Raw genomic sequence first — 19766 nt, 5'->3', positions numbered from 1 at the left:
TTTCTTAGGTAAGAACATTTTCAAAAGTTAGTTGTGCCATTGTTTTTTTTTGTTTTGTTTTGTTTTTACTTTTCACAGATCCTCAAATAGCTTCTACACCTGAGCTTTAGGGTCAGATTACAGTGCTGATATTCTCTGTCTTGATTGTGATTCTTTTTTCAACTAAGTAACATTGGCATTTCCAAATTTTAATAATTGAAAGGTTACAGATCAAAAAACATTTGTGCATTTGCAATAAATAGTTTAAAGAAACAGGTTTCTACTGTATTGAAGTAATTTCACAATATGTTTTTCCCCAAATGCCTTGGAGAAACTGATAAAAATCAATGGCTCTTTCTTTACTGACAAAGTGCAAGAATTGTACTTCTAAAATTTAACCTCTAAGTGTAGTAGTTTTGGGCTTTCGTCCCAGTCCATTCACCTACTGCCACAAACCTGCCATGGACACCAAACTTAGAAACATCACTGGAGACTTTTAAATCATAATTGAGCTTCCTGTAATTTCAGGTGCAACTTTAACGTGTCAGAATGTACATGTGAGAATATACATACAGAAGGCTGGGTTTAGTAATATAGTATTAATATTCATAACAGTATCTAAAATTCATTGTTACACCAGAGATTCTAGTTATAGTACTGAGAATTTTAGATACATTAGTTGATTTATTCCTCACAACAAACCTATACAGTAGATACTATTAATATTCCCATTTTATAGCTGAGGAGGTAAAGATGGTTAAGTTCTATAACATACTCAAATTCTTCAGGTTAATAAATGGCAAAGCAAGACTCAAACCCAGGTTAAACGACTCATAGCTCAGTATCCTAACTATGTATAGCTGCTCAATAGAACTCATTTTGACCAATGACATCTAGTTTGTGCTCTATGATCAGGCATTACAAGAAGCAGCAGAAATATGAAATGTTTCCAGTGATTGCAGTAACTATATGTGTAGTATTGCAGGAAAAACATTAACTTACTTGTGACTGGTATCTGTGCAGAAGAGCTACTTCATCTCTTACTAGGATCATGTCAGAAGAAGCTGATGGCCTATCACATGGAAATCCAGCTAGCAGCTCTTCTCGTTTGCTGGACGTGACTTTATCAAACACTGAGTAATGGTCCACAGATGCAAACTCACTTGCTGCACATTCATAGTAGGTGCCTTTCAGCAGTGTCACTGCCAGCCAGGTGAGCGGAGCAACAAGGGCCCTGCCAGTGATGCCGAAGAATCTAAGGCAAGCCAGTCTGCGCTCCAGGGGGCTGATTCTCCGCTGTGGAGGGCCACAGCTGCAGCAGTACTTGCTGGAAAATGTCCACATTTGGCCTCTCAGAGCATAGCCAGCAGCCAGAAGCACCAAGGCAGGAACAATGAGAAAAGCTGAACCATAATAAAAATTTCTCCCAACCTGACAGGGACATCTGAATGTATAAGAGGAGAACAGTTGTTGTCCACCAACAGTCAAACCTGCAATCAAGGAATTGATAAATGTCCCACTTCTCCGCAGAGAAGACACAATATTGCTGAGATTCAGGCTCATCCTGTGAAGCTCTGATTCAAATCGGCCGTGGTCCTGTCTGATCATTATACCACATAGCTACAACCATTTTATAGGGTCTTACTGGTTTAACTGGTTGTGTCAAGTGACCCAACACCCTTACATGTTTAAAGGATTCTAGCATCTTTCCTTATGTACTTTGTGAATCCTAAGCTAAAAATAATGTCATGTTATAGCTGGAAGAAATTGAGGGGATCTCAGTTCTCAGCTGGTAGGCATACAGGGGAAAACTTTTTAATGTACTTTCTTATTAAAAAGAGAGAGAGAGAGAGAGAGAGAGAGAGAGAGAAAGCATAGCTTCCTTGCAAAGCAAACTATCTCCATCTTTCTTTGTGCTATTTTATACAGCACAAAATGCTAAGCACCAGCAAATAATGTTGGAAGCAAAACAGAGACATTTTCATCTTTGTATTAGGCCACAATTCCAATGGCATGAAGTGACAGTGTTCAAAAGAGTTAAATTTATAAAATACAAGAGCAATCCAAACTTTATGCCTAGTTGAAAAGTCCATAACCTAAGGGTTCTGCTAGAAGATCCCAAAAAGTTTTCCAAAGGAGAAGAAAGCACAGATACCTGCAAAGCCTAATCCCAACAGAAACATTCTGATTTTACAAAAGGATTTTAAATTTGTTAGTTTTGACAAAATATTGCTATGTGGTTTTAAAAGTTAAGTTTCTGGGGCCCGGTATTTAGCTCAGCGGTGCTACTGCCTGCTTCCCAAGCACAAGGTCGAGTTCGATCCCCAGTACCAAAAAAAAAAAAAGTTAAGTTTCAAATTTACACAGTAACTTTTGTTATGTAAAAATGTGATATTTGACTTTTGATAAAGTTATATATCCATGAATAATTAAGTGATCAAATATATAAACTATTTTCAATTTGATCTGCCTTTTATAAGGTTCTCATTCATTCATGAGGACAGAACCCTTATGATTTGATCATTCCTAAAAAGGCCTCACTTCTTAATAAGACCATAATGAGGATTAAATTTCAATATGCACATTTTGGGAGACATTCCCACTGCTGCAGGCTTCTCAGGCAAATTGTTTCCTTGCTAAAGAGAGTATATTGTTGTCTGCTTTTTCAGCACATAGGTATCAAACGCATACTTCCCATCAGGGGCTCACCACTTACACCTGAGCATGTGGGTTGTGGAAATCATGGCTGGGCACTAGAGCTGCCCTTAAGGGGATGGAGCTCCAGAGTCCACAGAAGAGGCCAGCTCCTGAACTGTACCTGGGCCAGCTCCTGTCAAACAGCTACACTTGCCCTCATTTCCCTTTGCATGTCTTTCCATTTTCACTTATACCTTCATGTTTCTGTGAAATACATCCTAGATTAATCTTAATAAGTGAAGGGTTTTTTTTCATTTTTTTTCCTCATTGAGTTTATTGGGACATTTTAGGTATACAGTACAGTTACATTCATTATTGGGATCTTGTACCTTTACATGATAGGTCTCGGTTCTCATTTTTTCCCTTTGTCCCTGCCCTCCCTTCACCCCTCCTCCCCTCCCCCTTTACAAACACTTCATTTCCATTTTTTCATTCTCTCATATTTTTTTCTTTTCCCTGATTAGCTTTCCCCTACCCTTCCCATTTTCCCTATACCTTTAGTCCCTTTCTTCCTATTTCACATTGTCCATCATTAGGATCTTATGTACTATTATAGTTTATTTACACCAGAGAAACTATTCAGTATTTACACATGTGTGACTTCGTTATTTCACTTAAGAGTATATCCTCAATATGTATCCATTTTCCTAGGAATGAATCGCATTTCTCATTCTTTGTGGCTGAGTAATATTCCATTTCATAGAAAAACCACATCTTCTTTATCCAGTTTCCAACTGATGGGCAAATGGGCTGTTTCCAAGTTTTACCCATTACAAACTGTGCCACTATAAAAATAGGTGCACGTATATCTCTGTGATATAATTCTTTTGGAAAGATACCCAACAGAGGGATGGCTGGGTCACATGGAACCTCTAGTCCCAGCTCTTTGAGGTATCTCTACGTTGATTTCCATATTGGTTGCACCAGTCTGCACTCCCACCAACAATGGAGAAGGGTTCCTTTCTCCCCACAACCCCCACCAACATTTGTTATTGAGTGATTTCTTGATAGCAGCCATTCTTTGTGGGGTGAGGTGGAATCTCAGTGTTGTTTTCATCTGCATCTCTCAAATGACCAGTGATGTGGAGCATTTTTTTTTCATATATTTACTTGCTGCTTTTATTTCTTTGAGAAATGTCTGTTCATTTCAGATGCCCATTTTAGAATTGGGTCATTGTATTTGGGGGTGCTGGTTGTTTTGAGTTCTTTATATGTTTTAGATAATAGTCCTTTGTCTGGAGAGAAGCTGGTAAAAATTTTTTTCCACACTGTAGGTTGTCTCTTAGTTCTGTTGATGGTTTCTTTTGCAGTGCAGAAGCTTTTTAATAAGATGAGATCCTAGTTGTTGATTCTTTCTGCTAGTTCCCGTGCTACTGAGGATTTGTTCATAAAGTCTTTTCCTATGCCAATGTCTTCCAGAGTTCTGCCTAACTTATCTTCCAACAAGTGTAGTGTTTCTGTTTTAATATTTAGATCTTTAATCTACTTGGATTTTAATTTAGTGCATGCTGAAAGATAAGGGTCACAGAGAAAATTAAAGAAGAAATTAGACAGTCTTTACAAATAAATGAAAATTCCAATACAGCACACAGGAATCTATGGGACACAATGAAAGCAGTTCTACATGGAAAATTCATAGCACTGAATGCCCACACTAGGAAAACAGAGCGAGCTCAAATAAACAACCTACTGATGAATCTTAGACTACTAGAAAAACAACAGCAAGAAAAACCCAAAGCTTGAACAAGAGAGGAAATTATGAAGATTAGAGCAGAAATCATTGCAATGGAAACTAAAAAGATAATACGAAAAATAAATGAATCAAAGAGTTGGTTTTTTGAAAGAATAAATAAAATCGATAAACCCTTAGCTAACTTTATCAAAAAAAGGAAAGAAAAGGCTCAGATCCATGCAATCAGGAATGAAAAAGGTTAAGTCACAACAGATCCAACAGAAATCCAGAGGATCATTAATACCTACGTTGAGAACCTGTACTCTAATAAAATGGAAAACACAGAAGAAATGGACAGATTTTTAGATACTTATGAATTACCAAAGTTGAGCAAAGAAGATAAAAACATTTTAAACACCCCAATTACAATCACTGAAATTGAAGATGTAATTAAAAATTTACCAACAAAGAAAATCCCAGGTCCTGATTGATTCACTGCTTAATTTTACAAGACATTTAGAGAAGAACTAAGTGAAGTGTTTATTTGTTCTCACATGCTCAATTCTCAGCACATTCTCTAAGTCTGCTCAGTTTCCACCTCTGCCCACTTCCAGAACCTTTCCACAGCTTTGAACCCATGCATACCCCCTCCCCATTCCTCTTCTCTAGTGCCCAACACCAGTCATCTCTGTCTCTGTGAATTGCTATTCTAGGTGCTTCACCTCGATGAATAAAATTGTGTTTGGCAAAATATTATGGGAAGAGACTGATATCACTGTATGTTAGAAGGGGAAATCTCAGAAAGAAACATTTACAGGGAAAAAATAAATACCATGCTGTATGTATTTATCACTTGGTGTTCAAATCAGCCATGATTTCAGAATTAGAAGACAGAAAAAAAAAGGATGACTCTTTCTACAGGTAAAACAGAAACAAAAACAATGTGGAAATTAAGACAAAGTCATCCAAATGTTCCTTAGAACCTATAGCACGATAGAGGGCCCATATTGCAGTGGCACAAACCAATCTCATGAGTCCATTTTCGTGGGAGAATAGACAAACTCTTGCAATTCCAAAGGGAGTTTCCACATATGGCCAAGGAGTGTACAAAATGCTGTCCCCAGTACTGATCACACAGGTACCCATCACCAGGCATCCGCGGGACTGGCAGGTGTTAAGGATGTTCTCCTAGCATGGTGAGGATGTGAAGGCTGAGCAAAGCCCCGTCTGGCAGCTCCCATCAGCGTCCCCCACCTGTGTCCCTTTACCTCCAGGGCTCAGGCTAGAGATTGATCCCATGTAGAGAGATGCACAACTTTTCCAGACTGTTGTTCACAGCATTGTTTTTTTTTTTTTTTAATTATTGAGTTTATTGGTACATTTAGGGATACAGTACAGTTACATTCATTGTTGGGATCATGTACCTTTACATGGCAAGTCTTGATTCTCATTTTTTCCCCTTACCTCTGCCCTCCCTTCACCCCCTCCTCCCCTCCCCATCTACAAACACTTTATTTTCATCTTTTCATTCTCTCACATTTTTTTCTTTTCCCTTTTTGTTCTTCCCCTACGTATCACACCTTCCCTACACCTTTAGCTCCTTTCCTCCCATTTCTAAATGTCAGTAATCTTATTAGAATCTTATGCATTGTTGCAGAATATTCACACCAGGGAAACTATTTGGTATTTACACATGTGGGACTTATTTATTTCACTTAGGAGTATATCTTCAATATGTATCCATTTTCCTATGAATGAATCTATTCTCTCGCTCTTTATGGCTGAGTAATATTCCATTTTATAGAAAAACCACAACTTCTTTATCCAGTTTCCAACGGATGGGCAAATAGGTTGTTTCCAAGATTTAGCTATTACAAACTGTGCCGCTATAAACATGGGTGCACATACTTCTCTGTGATATGATTCTTTTAGTTCTCTTGGAAAGATACCCAACAGAGGGATGGCTGGGTCAAATGGAACCTCCAGTCCAAGCTCTTTGAGGTATCTCCATATTGATTTCCATAGTGGTTGCACTAGTCTGCACTCCCACCAACAATGGAGGAGGGTTCCTTTCTCCCCACAACCCCGCCAACATTTGTTATTGTGTGATTTCTTGATAGCAGCCATTCTTTGTGGGGTGAGGTGGAATCTCAGTGTTGTTTTCATCTGCATCTCTCGAATGACCAGTGATGTGGAACATTTTTTCATATATTTTCTTGCTGCTTTCACTTCTTTGTATGAGAAATGTCTGTTCATTTCGGATGCCCATTTTTGGATCGGGTCTTTATATTTGGGGGGACTGATTGTTTTGAGTTCTTTATATATCCTTGATAATAGTCCTTTGTCTGAGGTACAGCTGGTAAAAATTTTTTCCCACATTGTAGATTGTCTCTTAGTTCTGCTAATGGTTTCTTTTGAAGTACAGAAGCTTTTTAGTAAGATGAGATCCCAGTTGTTGATTCTTTCTGCTAGTTCCCGTGCTACTGAGGATTTGTTCATAAAGTCTTTTCCTATACCAATGTCTTCCAGAGTTCTGCCTAACTTACCTTCCAGCAAGTTTAATGTTTCTGTTTTAATATTTAGATCTTTAATCCATTTGGATTTTAATTTAGTGCATGGCGAAAGATAAGGGTCTAATTTTAATCTGTGGCAGGTTGATATCCAGTTTTTCCAACACCATTTATTAAAGAGGCTATCTTTCCTCCACTGAGGATGGTGAGCTCCTTTGTCAAAGATGAGGTAGCTGAGTACATCTGCATTTGTTTTTGTGTCTTCCAGTCTGTTCCATTGATCCTCAGGCCTATTTCTTTGCCAGTACCAACAGCATTGTTTTAAGTAGGAAGGGACTGGGACCATCACTAACATCTACAGAGAGGGTTGTGTTGTATCAGTGTGGGTCACGTGAACCAGGGAATGCATGGGGTAAGGAGGTGGGGTGGTCTGGGCCCCCAGGGAAACAGGCCCAGGAATCTGATCATGAAACATGTACAAGTGTGCAAAGGATGTCTGTGTGGAAAAACTCAGATTCCAAAGTGGAAAATCCCTGACATCCATCTGCATACTCACGTGGGTGTGCAAGAACATCAGACCGACAGACGCAAAGAGGTAGACAAAAACAGCCTGGGAGACTTGCCTGACAGTTAACAAAAAGAAGCTCTAGAGGTGGATGTGGAAAACATTTTATGTGTCTGTTCAGTGGTGTATGAAAATGATTATAAGTGAATATTTTAACTATGTATAGACCAATGTTAAATCGTCCCTGTTCATTTACCTAGTTAATAAAGTAGCCACCTTTTATTATAAATGAAATGACTGTAAGAGAAGAATTATGTACTACAACAATATATAGAAATATTTACCACAACAATATAAAGAGTTCAAAATGAATACACAATGAAAAAAGACACAGTCTTCCTCCCCAGGAACAACTGGCCTCCCTAAGGTGCTCCTCCTTCCAGTCCTCACCTTCCTGTACAGGCCCATGTTTCTCAACTGCTGGGCAGAGACTGCTGGCCCAGAAGCATTTCTGTCATCTCATGCAGAGCTTGGGATATGACCTGGCTGAATTTTCAGCATTTTTAGTATCTGTGGGTTTATAATTGGCTCAGCAGCTTGTGCGGGTGTATATTCAATGGTTGTACATTCAGTGCTTCACACCCATAGCAGAGGTAAAGGGAACATGTGTGTCTGTGAATCTCACTGTTTCAGATGAATCCCTAGATGTTAGATTCTGGGTAAGTGTGTACAGGTTGAAGATAGTGGACACAGAGTTCACATCTGAGGGCTCCGTACACAGTTGGAGGCTTTGAAGGGGAGGGCAGGGGTTTCAGGGACCCTCTGGGGAGACCTGAGGTGGAACGGCCAGTGGCAGGGATCACCATGGTACCTGGGAGGGAACCAGGAAACAGGGAAGGCCCCGGCCCATCCTTCCTGCTGCATAGATCAACTTTTCAGTAAGCAGCCCACCCTGCACACTGGATAGAAAAGGGAGCAAAACAGTCACCTGGACAGCAGTTCTCCATCCAAGCCTGAGGCAACTTCTCCACTCTGGGACTCCCCTTGACAGTTCAGCCTGTTACAGAGCCCACCCAGATGGAGTGTGTCCCATGCAAGTGCAGTTCTCAGCTGCCGCAGAGGGACCCACCATGGCTGAGCGCACAGGACAGGTCTTTACAGAGCAGGTCATGGGCTCATGGACACTGCTGGAAGGGCAGGGCCTGAGGCCTGAAATGAGAGGCAAGGCCTGAAGCAGCCACAGGTTCCTCAAGCAGGGACCACTACACTGGCTTTGTGCATTAAAAGAGTACATACCTGAAAGAAACTCCTCACAGTGAGTACACACAGTAAAGTGATAGTGTGAAAATCTTCAGACAAGATTAGTTTCAGGATACAGAAAGAAACAGATGGCTGCTGCCTAAGGTGGGTGTTTCTGGGTGGGAAGAAGTGGGAAGTGATTTCTGATTAGTGGGGACCACTTTAGTTTTCCTGACCCACAGTCAATAAGCAGGAAACAGACAGATCAAATATGTCAATAATCGAAATGGCAAAACAAAATCAGCAAAAGCAAAAACAAAGTCTAGTATAAGACAAGAGGCTCTGATGATTTTATCAAGTATTCAGTAAAGAATAAATACTAATGATTTTCAAATCTTCCAGAAAATAGAAGAGAAAGAACCACTTCCAAACTCATTTTAGATGACAAAATCACTAACACAACAAGACAAAGATGTGTTCAAAACAAAACAAAATAAAAATACCATCCAGTCCAGTGTTCCTCGTGAATATTGACAGAAAAATGCTCAACAAAATACTCATGAACTAAATTCAGCAGCACATTCAGGGCTCCAACACCACGGTCAATAATCAGGATGGGCCTCAGCTGTGCGAGAATGGTCTGATATACACAGATCTACACAATGTGAAAAATCACACTCTCAGAATAAAGCACAAAATCATAATATCTCAATACACTGGGAAAAAAGCATTTGAAAAACTTGCACATTGATTCATGATGCTAACTGCTTCCACACCATGTGCAGAAGGAACAGAGCTCAGCGCTGCAAAGTCCTGTACAACAAGCCCACACCTGACACTGCTCAGTGGGTAGAAGCTGAAACTTTCTCCTTTAAGGTCAGCAGTGAGGCCTTGGGCATCTTCTACTGGGGGAGGGAGTACTCAGCATCCCGGCCAAGGAAATTACAGGAAAAAGAAATCAACATCCAAATCAGACCAGAAATAGCAAAAGTTGTTTCTGTTTTCAGAGGGCATGTTGTGTATACAAAAAACCTAAGACTCCACTAAAAGTCTGGTGGAAGTAATGAACAAATTTAGCAAAGTATCAGTATACAAAATCTGCATGGAGAAATTAATTCTGTCTCTATGCACTTAGAGTATCACCCACTACCAAAAAAAAAAAAAAAACACACAACCAAAAAACAAACAAACAAAAAAAACAACTACAAAAACTATGGAAAATTATGGAACATTGATGACATCAATGAAAACCACAGGACAAGGAAAGGTTTTGGACTGTAAGAATTAACATTGTTCTAATATCCATGCTACCCAAAGCAATCACCAGAATCAGTGCCATTTGAGCAAGTATCTATGACATTTTCCTATATCAAAAAAGAATCTGAGGGTTGGGGATTAGCTCAGTGGTTCTGGCACCTGCTTTGCAAGCACAATGACCCGGGTTTGGTCCCCAGTACCAAAAAAAAAAAAAAAAATGGAATCTGAAAATTCATGAGGAATTACACACCACTGCAAAAAGCCTCCCATATCTGCAGAAAGAAGATCAAAGGTAGATGCATCAAAACACCTTATTTCAAAGATCCAAATTGTATAACTAGCAATGTGAAATAGGAAGAAAAGGGCTGAAGGTGTAGGGGAAGTGGAAAGGGCAGGGGAAAGTAGATAATGGAAAAGAAAAAATAGGAGAAAAGGAAAAAATGGAAACAAAGCATTTGTAAATAGGGGTGGGGGAGGGGTGAAGGGAGGGCAGGGACAAGGGGCAAAAATGAGAACCAAGATCTTTCATGTAAAGGAATAAGATCCCAATGATGAATGTAACTGTACTGTATACCTAAAATGTACCAATAAACTCAATGAGGAAAAAAAAAAACACCTTATTTCAAAGTATACAGTGATAGCAAGGAATACAGTCATAACAACAGACAAACATTAAATCAATGGCCCAGATACTCGTATAAACTAAGTCCACTTTCACTAAGGGCTTCTCTTTTGTTTACTTGTTTAGTTTTTCTTTGTCTTTTGTTTTTGTGGTTTTTTGATTGTTTTGTTTTGTTTTTTGAGACAGGGTTTCCCTGTTTTTTTGGCCAGACTTGAACTCACTGTACATCCTGCCCTTCTCTGGAACTCCCAGTGAAGCTGCTGCCTTTACCTCCTGCATGCAAGAATTACAGACATTTGTCAACATTCCTTACTCGGTCAATGAGTGGATAACAAAGTTATGAAGAATCCAGTTGTGGTGGTATTACTTGTAACCTCAGCCCTTGGGGGGAGGGGGGTCTGAGGCAGGAGGACCACACATTATAGGTGGAGAAATCTAGACACTTGTTGAGGATGTCTCTCAATTTATTTTTTAAATGGAGGAGATGTAGGTAAGATCCAGGATTCTAAATTCAATCCCCCACAAATTAAAAAACAATATGGTAAACATGTGTGATTTATTTATTTCACTTAGGAGTATATCTTCAATATGTATCCATTTTCCTATGAATGAATCTATTTTCTCATTCTTTATGGCTGAGTAATATTCCATTTTATAGAAAAACCACAACTTCTTTATCCAGTTTCCAACGGATGGGCAAATAGGCTGTTTCCAAGATTTAGCTATTACAAACTGTGCCGCTATAAACATGGGTGCAAGTCACACATGTGTAAATACCGAATAGTTTCCCTGGTGTAAATAATCTGCAACAATGCATAAGATTCTGATAAGATTACTGACATTTAGAAATGGGAAGAAAGGAGCTAAAGGTGTAGGGAAGGTGGGATGGGTAGGGGAAGAGTAAAAAGGGAAAAGAAAAAAATGTGAGAGAATGAAAAGATGAAAATAAAGTGTTTGTAGATGGGGAGGGGAGGAGGGGGTGAACAGAGGGCAGATGTAAGGGGAAAAAATGAGAATCAAGACTTGTCATGTAGAGGTACAGGATCCCAACAATGAATGTAACTGTACTGTATCCCTAAAATGTACCAATAAACTCAATTAAAGCTGAAAAAAAAACAGTATGGTAGAGAGTGTGTCGGGCAGAGCTCTGTGTGACTGTTGGCCTCATCTTTCTGAAGGGCAACATGCCCCAAATAGCTTGAGCCTTCATAACTCTCTTGGGCAGTTTGACTTTAAAAGTGATCAAATTGCAAGAGGGGTGGGGAAAAGGAGGATGTTCTACAAGGGATACGAACTCTCAGTCACAACAGAGAAGAAATTCTTAGGGATCTAGTCACCTGCATGGTGACCACTGTTAATAAGTGTACATATTTCAAACCACTAAACAACACCATTTTGAATCCTATTCACTGCAAAATCAATTTAAGTTAGCAAGGCGATGGGTGCATTAACTACATTGAATCTGTCTACAGTGGGGCCATGGATCAAAACAGCATGTCATACCCTGTACACAGGCACACTTATTGTTAGATACCAAGTAATGTTATTGTAACACCTGCAATCCCAGCTCTCTGGGAAGCTGAGGAAGGAGCATCACAAATACCCAACCAGCCAGGAACAACTAGAGAATTACTTATATTCTGCCTCAAATTTTTTTAAAAAGAAAGACAAAATTTAAAATGATGTGGGATATACCTTAATGAGGAGTCCTTGATTCAAATTATACTACTAAAATAAAATTTTAGGGGAAAAAGTATGATCAAATTCTCCCCATACTGAGATATCCAGATCCTGAGAGGTTGTATTTAGTAGCATTTTGCAGCCATCTTGTTTAAAAAGTTAAAAATAAAAATTTGAACTAATGTAAATACCCAACAGTACACCAATGCCTCTGTGTCTCATTCTTTAGGGCACTGTCCCCACAGACCTACACACCAGACATCAGCCTAAAGCCATCACCAGGGCCTGTGTGCCATGAGCCTGTAAGAGACCCTGGGGCCAGAATAACAGCAGGTGCCATCTCGGGCACAGGATGTGAGACAGAGCAGAGGTCACTATGTCCTGAGGACACAGGGGGACAGAAAGGACCCTCGGGGACAGATTAACACCTTCACCTCCTCTTCCAGGAAACCACAAGGGCCTGCATTTCCTCCCCACAGGAGGGGAGCCTAGAAAGCTGAGTTCTGCCCTCAGCAGCACAGTGGACTTGGCCACTATGGCTCCAATCTTGGAAACCTGCAAGCCCCTCTCTCAGCCTGAGTTGGCAACTCTGAGCAGGGCGGTGCTGAGAAAATCAAGCTCACATTGTGACTGCAGGATGGGACTCTTATCATAAGGGTTGATCCTGGCCTTGGCCTCATGTTAGACCAGTTACATCAGCCATGCTGATTCTCACAGAGTCTCTTCCATCCCCAGTGGGAAGCCGTGTGTCCCCCTTAGGGAGCCCTGCACTGGGGAAAGTTGTTCTGGTCATTGTAAAGATCCAAGAGTCACTCTAGACTCTGTCTCCTCCAGGTATTGGTCATGAACCAATATCCACAGGAGATGCAGTCACTGTGTGCTTGCGTTTGAGTGATATATGGGGTCCACACGGTGGCAATCAGAGCAGGTGTTACTCCCATTTCACTAGAAGAAGCCTCTCCTCAACTCCCTACATGGGGATCACAGCAGTTCAACAGGAGAGCAGAAGAAGCAGAGACACTGGGCAACAACATCACAGGAACTACAGCTTGAGGAAAGGCAGGGCAGGACAGACACCTACTGTCCCCGCCCCACACCTGCCTTTATCCTCCATTACTATGGCTTATGTTTTGTTCCTTACTTTGGCTGTCATTTTCTGGATGTATGTAAATGATAGAGTTATTTTAAAATAAAAGTTAGGATTACACTGTTGTTTCAAATGTCAGCTTGGTGACATGAAGTGATGTCATCGTATTAGACACCTGTCACCGCCGTTCAGGTCCACAGCATTTTCCTTACTGCGTACCCATGAGTGGCTCCTTCCCTCTCTCCCGTTCTGCTCAGTCCTGGGCCACCACTCATCTTATGTCTCCATCATTGACTTACTCCATGTTTTTCATGTCAGGGCCATCAGATTTCTCCTTGGCCACAAAATCCTGGAAGGGACTGGTGAATATTGCTTCAGGCAGTAGAGAAGATCCTAGATTGATTCTATCCAGTTACCATTCACCTGCTTCATAAAAGATACAGTTATTTTTGTCAGATAAGACATAGTCATTAGTTACTGCAATATGAAGAAAGAATAAAAGAAAGGACACAGTCGCAGTCATCCCCCCAGAAGCCTGTTCGCCACTCCCAAGGTCTCCCCCTTCAGTCTGCATCTCAGGGTTCAGGGTGTATCTTGGCTGCTGGGTGGGTGGAGGGGTGTCAGGCCACAGCTCCCCTGTCAGCTCAGGTATGCACTGGGGACATGGCCCTGTCACACTAATTCCTTTGAAAGTTTCCAAGGACACCATGACACAGTTGTCTCAGCAACCTCTGCTTGGGACAGTTTATGGTTTTTCATGCCTATGACAGAGCTGAAAGGAACATTTGCATTTTTAAACCTCATCTTTAAAGATGGAATCCTGCCAGTGGGGTTTCTGGGTCACAGTCATAGGAGCATGGGCAGAGATTTGTAAGGTTTGCCTCTCCCACCTGGCAGAACACCCAGGACCAGGGGCACAGAGCTCCCGGTGACCTCTGGGAAATGCAGCTCTACAGGAATCCAGGGGTCACATGGGGGTAGCCCAGGGCTAACCATTACATCTCAGAGGACAGAGGGACAGGACAGCACTGCCCCACCTCTCCTACATGAACATGGAGAAAAGTTCTCTAGATCCTCATTAAATTTTATTATAAAATATGAAATCTCAGAGCATTCCAGTTACCAGGAGCTGAAGGTTCCTAGAGGTGAGTCCAGTCTTGCCCCTCACACTGCAGATTCCTCCAGTCTGAGGGACTTTACAAACAGTACCTTGTTTTTCAGTACTGGGGATTGAACCTGGGACCTTCTCACTGAACTACCTCACCAGCCCATTTAATTTTTGTTTATAATTTTGTCACAGATGCTCACTAAGTAGCTGAGTTACCCAGCCTGCGCTTGAACCTACTATCCTCCTACCTCAGCCTCCCTGAGTACAGGGATTACAGATATGCACCACCTAACCCAGCTTCACTAAGCAGTTTTGAAAAACAAACTCTAAACTCAACTCCTGGGCCCTGAGGTCCACCTTTAGGTCTTAAGGCAGTTTGGTATCTCTGACAAGGGGAGTTTGAACTCCACCAGCAGGTTGCTTCTCCACGAGAGGCCAGTGAATCACTCTGTGACCATCATTCCAGGGACCCCAGCCTGGGTGGAGACCACAGGGTCAGTGCTGACCTCCCTCCCACACTGCCCTGATGTGCAGCAACCCCACTTCTCCCCAACTTTGAGTGGGGTCAGTGGGGCAGTGTGCAAGATAAGCCCCTCCCAGTGAGACCTGCCCCGCTCTGTCCTCAAGGATCCTGCCCGAGCTGTAGCAGCTGCACAGAGCCCCATGCTGATCCTGTGCCCATGAGAGCTGCAGGAACCATCTTCTCAGTCTCCACACACACATCCCACAGCTCCTGACCTGCATCAGCTGCCCTGGGCTCCTCCCTGACTGTACACACACTCACCCTGCCCTGGACAGATGCTGCTAGGCTCTCACACTGTGCCCTGCTGCCCACTGCCTTTTCATGGAGAAAGGGTCATCCCGAGGGAGCCAGGCCTCAAGGGGGCAATGCCTGGGGACAGGGAGTGTGTGCTGCATAGAAGGCTCTGTGAGAACAATCAATGCCTTATAGATCTCATCATAATGCACCCAAGGAAGCCTAATTTTCCATTCTATATATGCAATGTACCAATTCACCATGAATATATTCATTACGTACTGCAAACATGTACTAGTGAAAACAACATTAAACATTTTAAACAAAATCAAAAAAAGAAATTAAGTTCTGACACATGGTAAGAACTACAACAGTCAAGTGAGTCAATGCCTGCACAGATCTGAGACCCTCCACCTGGCAGGCAAGTTTCCTTCAGGCCGATGTACAAACCTGCAACTGTCCTGAAGTCAAGCACACACTGACAGGATTTCTGTGGTCATTCCTGGTATAATGGGAATGTGCAATGTCATGGTATTTGCTCTGTGCACAGCCCAGTGCAGACACATGGATAGCTTGCTGTGTGCTGACTGCCTGAGATCCCCAGAAGCAGCTCACCCTTGGGAAAGACAAGGAGCCCGCAGTACCAATACCCAATGAGAATTGAGTAACAGTACAGAAAGTGAACACAGCACTCAGGCAAATCTCCTCAAGGAGGCCTCAGTCTCCCCACCCCTCTTCTCCTCTGCTCAGGCCCCTGATGCCTCAGTTCTAGCAGTGTGACAGGAAGTGCTGTCTCCTCCCTGGTCCAAGATTCAGGCTCAGAGGTCAGCCTGGAAATAAGAGTTGGAGATGCTCCTCCCTCTATACCAGCTCTCTCCAAGAAAGGTCCTGGCCACTCTCCACCACACACCTTTCCAAGGCTCTTTGAAAACTGTGCTTGTGTGAAAGGTCTAGGTGAAACAGGGTTGTCTATGTGTGGCCAGAAGGAGAGGAGAAGACCAGGAACAGCAGAAGGAGGAGAGATGGATGGGTGCAGAAAGGATGGGAGGAGAAGGAACGAATAAGAGGAGTAGAGAAAAGCACGACACTGGGTTTAAAGCTCCAGTTTTGCCACCCGCAATACCTGCACAGCTAAAGAAACAACCAACAAAGCAAAGAGACCACCTACAGAGGGAGAGAAAATTTTCAAGCTACTCCTTAAGCAGATTAGCCAATATGTAGGATGTATAAAGAACTAAAAAATTACTCCCCCAAGTGAAAGGCCCAATCCAAAAAAGGGGCTAGCAAAATGAATAGACACATTACAAAATTACAAATGACCAAGAAATTCATGAAGAAATGTTCAACAACACAGCCATTAGAGAAATGAAAATCAAAACAACACTGTGATTCCATCTTATTGCAGAAAGAATGGCCACCATCAAGAAATCAAATAATACCAAATGCTGGTGAAGTTGTAGGGGAAAAGGAACACATTTACATTACTGATGGTAGGAATGTACTGGTACCACCACTAGGGAAACCCATATGAAGATTTCTCAAAAATCTAAAGTAGAAATTCAATGTGACCCTTAGAGCACCACAATTCTTAATAGCTAAATCTTGGAATCAGCCTGTATGTCCATCAACAGATGAATGGAGAAAGAAGATGTACTATTTACAAATAATGGAGTACTATTCTGGGATAAAGAATAAGTTTGAGTCATTTGTAGGTTAAAAAAATGCATCCTGAGACCATAAAGGTAAGTGAAATAAATCAGACACACGAGCGTAAATATTGCATAGTTTCTTTTATGTGAGAAACGTGAAATATAAATGAGCAAAATAAGAGAGAGGTCAGAGGAGGTAGTGAGATAGATCTTTTCAAGTAACAGTGAGATCAAGAAATGGCGGGAAGAGGGAAAGAGGGAAGAGGAAGGGGATGAGAGAAGAATCAATGTTGAGCACAGGCCCCAACTCACCACAAGGAATGTAAACATTGGTACTGTGCATCTGTAGTAATACTAAGATGTAAGATGCCTTTGTGCTCTGACACATCTGAATCATGCATCGTAAAATTGTCTTTATTGGAAACAGCAATCTTATCTCAAATCACCCTTTGTTGCATGCTATCCAGATATTCTTGAACAAGTTTCTCAGCCTTTTAATTTTATAAATTTCTATTGTTTAAAATGTCAATGACTATAGTACTGACTACTTCACAGATTGCGGTTGTATTAAAATAGATAAAGAGAATGAAAACCACGTTAGCTGTAAATTTTACCTAAATGCAAGTTGCTATCAATCAGCAAAGTGAGCAAAGTGGTTTCCCTGAGATAATGGTGTCACAGGACAAGGGCACTCATGGAAACGCCTTCATCACGGTGGAGTTCCTTTCATTATCGTCAGTGTCAAGAATGGCCTGCATTCATTAGGCTTCGTGTGGTGCATTGTAATGTGTTTTACAGCACCTGTTACCTCTTCCATACTCACAGCTTTCCAGGAGGTCGGTATTGTTTTTATTGCAATAAACTGAGATGTATAAACTGAGCCACAGAGCGCTGAAGTGTGGAGTCCAAAGCCGCACAGACAGCAATGGGCAGACCTGCGCCGGAGCCTGAGCTTCCCAATCTTCCCAGACTCTTTCAACTACGCCCCAGCTGTCTTCAAAGCAGTCACTGGTGGGTCACTTTACAGCAAGAATGTGGCAGAACAGACACGGCTGGTTGTTGGCAACTATAAGGAATAGGAAATGACTTTTCTAGGCTGAGTTTTATGCTGCTGTTTCTGGAATGGGCTTGATCGCCTGCACCCTGAAGTTGTTAAAATGGGATTTTAAATATCTGTACTTCTGCATAAGTAAAGACAGCCTTTGATACCCAAGATCTCAGGGCCCAGCAAAAGAAGTCCAAGGCCTCACCCTGCCAGTATCTTTAAACATTGTTAAAGCGTACAGCACACACCTTGAGTTCTGTAAGAAACTATCACCCACCCATCACTCCTTGAAATTGCTGATGAATGACTGTGAAAAGAAGGGACACTGGGTATATTGGGGCACTGCAGTCACAGAAGATGGAAGTCAAGGTTCTAAGGACAGCGTGGCACCCATCTGACTTGCCAGTCAGGTTTGGATCCAGGATTTGGTGCCTAAGTTTGCTGATCCTGTCTCTAATTCATAGGACAATCAATACAAGATGGAATAATGCTAACAGTGAGATTTGTCTTGGATTGTGAAGGTTTCTGTTTGTGATTTTAAAACAATGTGTTGGCATGCAAACAAAATACCACTCTTGAACTCCCTAGGGCTAAAGAACTTTTAATGTCTTTGTACTTCTGGTCTGACTTCACACTATTAGATTTTATGGGTCTAGATTACAACTTATTATAAATGAAGCAATTATTTGATCAGTGACCATTACGTAGGTACAAGGCAGTCCTGTTGCTTGCATTTTGCTTTTCTCTTCATTTCAGCAGAGAGCAAAAGCAGTAGTGTGCAGAGGTAGAATTTCTGTCTCAAAGCGAGGAGACATTTCAGAAAGAATCAAGGCCGATGCACTTCTAAGCACTGACCAGAGAAAAGGAACTGAGGACAGCATTCTTCATCTCCACACTATGTCTCGCCCTGTACCCAGAAGACCACAGCATCATAAAATAGTAAGATCTTTCTATAAACAAGGCTTCTCCTGATTCATAGAGCATGTTTTCTTGAGTGGTGTTTTAGTTTACTTTGAAAGGTGATGCTACCAAGTACAATTTCTCAGTGGAGCCAGAGAGGCTTAGTGGGGTGGACCATAAACAGCACTACTGAGAATAGTTATTTCTTACACACCATAAAAGAGCAATCTATTCCTTATACAGATTTTAGGGCACTCTTCTAATTAACTGCATGAACGTATCAAATGCTCCATTTGTCTCCGATAGATAATATTAGATAATATGAAAAGATTAAGCAATTCTTTGTATTTCATACATGAAATGGGAATATATATTATAACATAATATATATTATATATACACACACACACAAACACGTATATAGAACAATTATGTGTAAAATTGAAGAGGAATAAGAGCATCAGAGAAACTAAGTATTTAAAGATTGCCTTTAAAACTATATTTCCTAGTCTTTAAAGTAACTATTTCTATTTGGTCTGTGCTATGTTCCTTTCTATATATTCTATATTCAGAGTTATTTTTAAAATTTAATTTTTTGTAGATTCATTTTGGATAAATAATTTTTAATCCTCACATGTAGTTTTAGCCATTCTGATGTCACAGATGTGAAAACCCATGGTTAAGTTTAAAGCTGTGTTATTTCAAGAGACTGATTTGATGTAATTAAGTAATTTCAGCCTCTGGTGCTTAGCGTCATGGCGATAACCCCCCCGCACATACACATCCGGATTGGAAACACCTGCAGGTGGCCCCCCCTGGCATTCTGGGATCTTGGTTGCTTTCTGTGGGGCGCTTATGCTAAAAATAATAATACTGTACCTCTATAGTTCACACTGTACTGAAAAAATATACATATATATTTTTTCAGTACAATGTATATATTATTCATTGTATTGGGGGGTGTGTGTATAAATATATATATATTAAATTATATATATTATACATCATATTGGTGTGTGTATATATACACATATACACACCTATATATATTAGGTTTTA

General features: G+C 41.1%; 2 protein-coding genes across 7 annotated transcripts in view; one reads left to right on the top strand and one right to left on the bottom strand.

Moving 5' to 3' along the window:
* The window catches only part of Calhm4 (calcium homeostasis modulator family member 4), a 134229-nt gene that overhangs the window by 6312 nt on the left and 108151 nt on the right, over positions 1-19766 (bottom strand). For 3 of the 5 annotated variants that reach the window (XM_033763400.1, XM_033763401.1, XM_033763402.1), the window contains one exon: positions 982-1469. In XM_033763400.1, the coding sequence (XP_033619291.1) occupies positions 982-1469 (488 nt within the window). Of the gene's footprint in view, positions 1-981; positions 2961-13547; positions 15433-19766 lie in introns of those variants that run through there. The other 2 variants (XM_010614041.3, XM_010614037.3) reach the window with 2 other exon arrangements.
* Positions 18465-19766, top strand: part of Trappc3l (trafficking protein particle complex 3 like) — a 49611-nt gene continuing 48309 nt past the window's right edge. The window contains exon 1 of one of the 2 annotated variants that reach the window (XM_033763403.1): positions 18465-18746. In XM_033763403.1, coding sequence (XP_033619294.1) covers positions 18705-18746 — 42 coding nt within the window. In that variant the 5' untranslated portion in view covers positions 18465-18704. The remainder of the gene's footprint in view (positions 18747-19766) is intronic. The other variant, XM_010614035.2, reaches the window with a different exon arrangement.

The sequence above is a fragment of the Fukomys damarensis genome, unplaced genomic scaffold (genome assembly GCF_012274545.1).
Source record: "Fukomys damarensis isolate Sample0158 unplaced genomic scaffold, DMR_v1.0_HiC HiC_scaffold_14, whole genome shotgun sequence".
NCBI classification, from domain to species: domain Eukaryota; kingdom Metazoa; phylum Chordata; class Mammalia; order Rodentia; family Bathyergidae; genus Fukomys; species Fukomys damarensis.
This window is presented reverse-complemented; position numbering and strand designations above follow the sequence as displayed.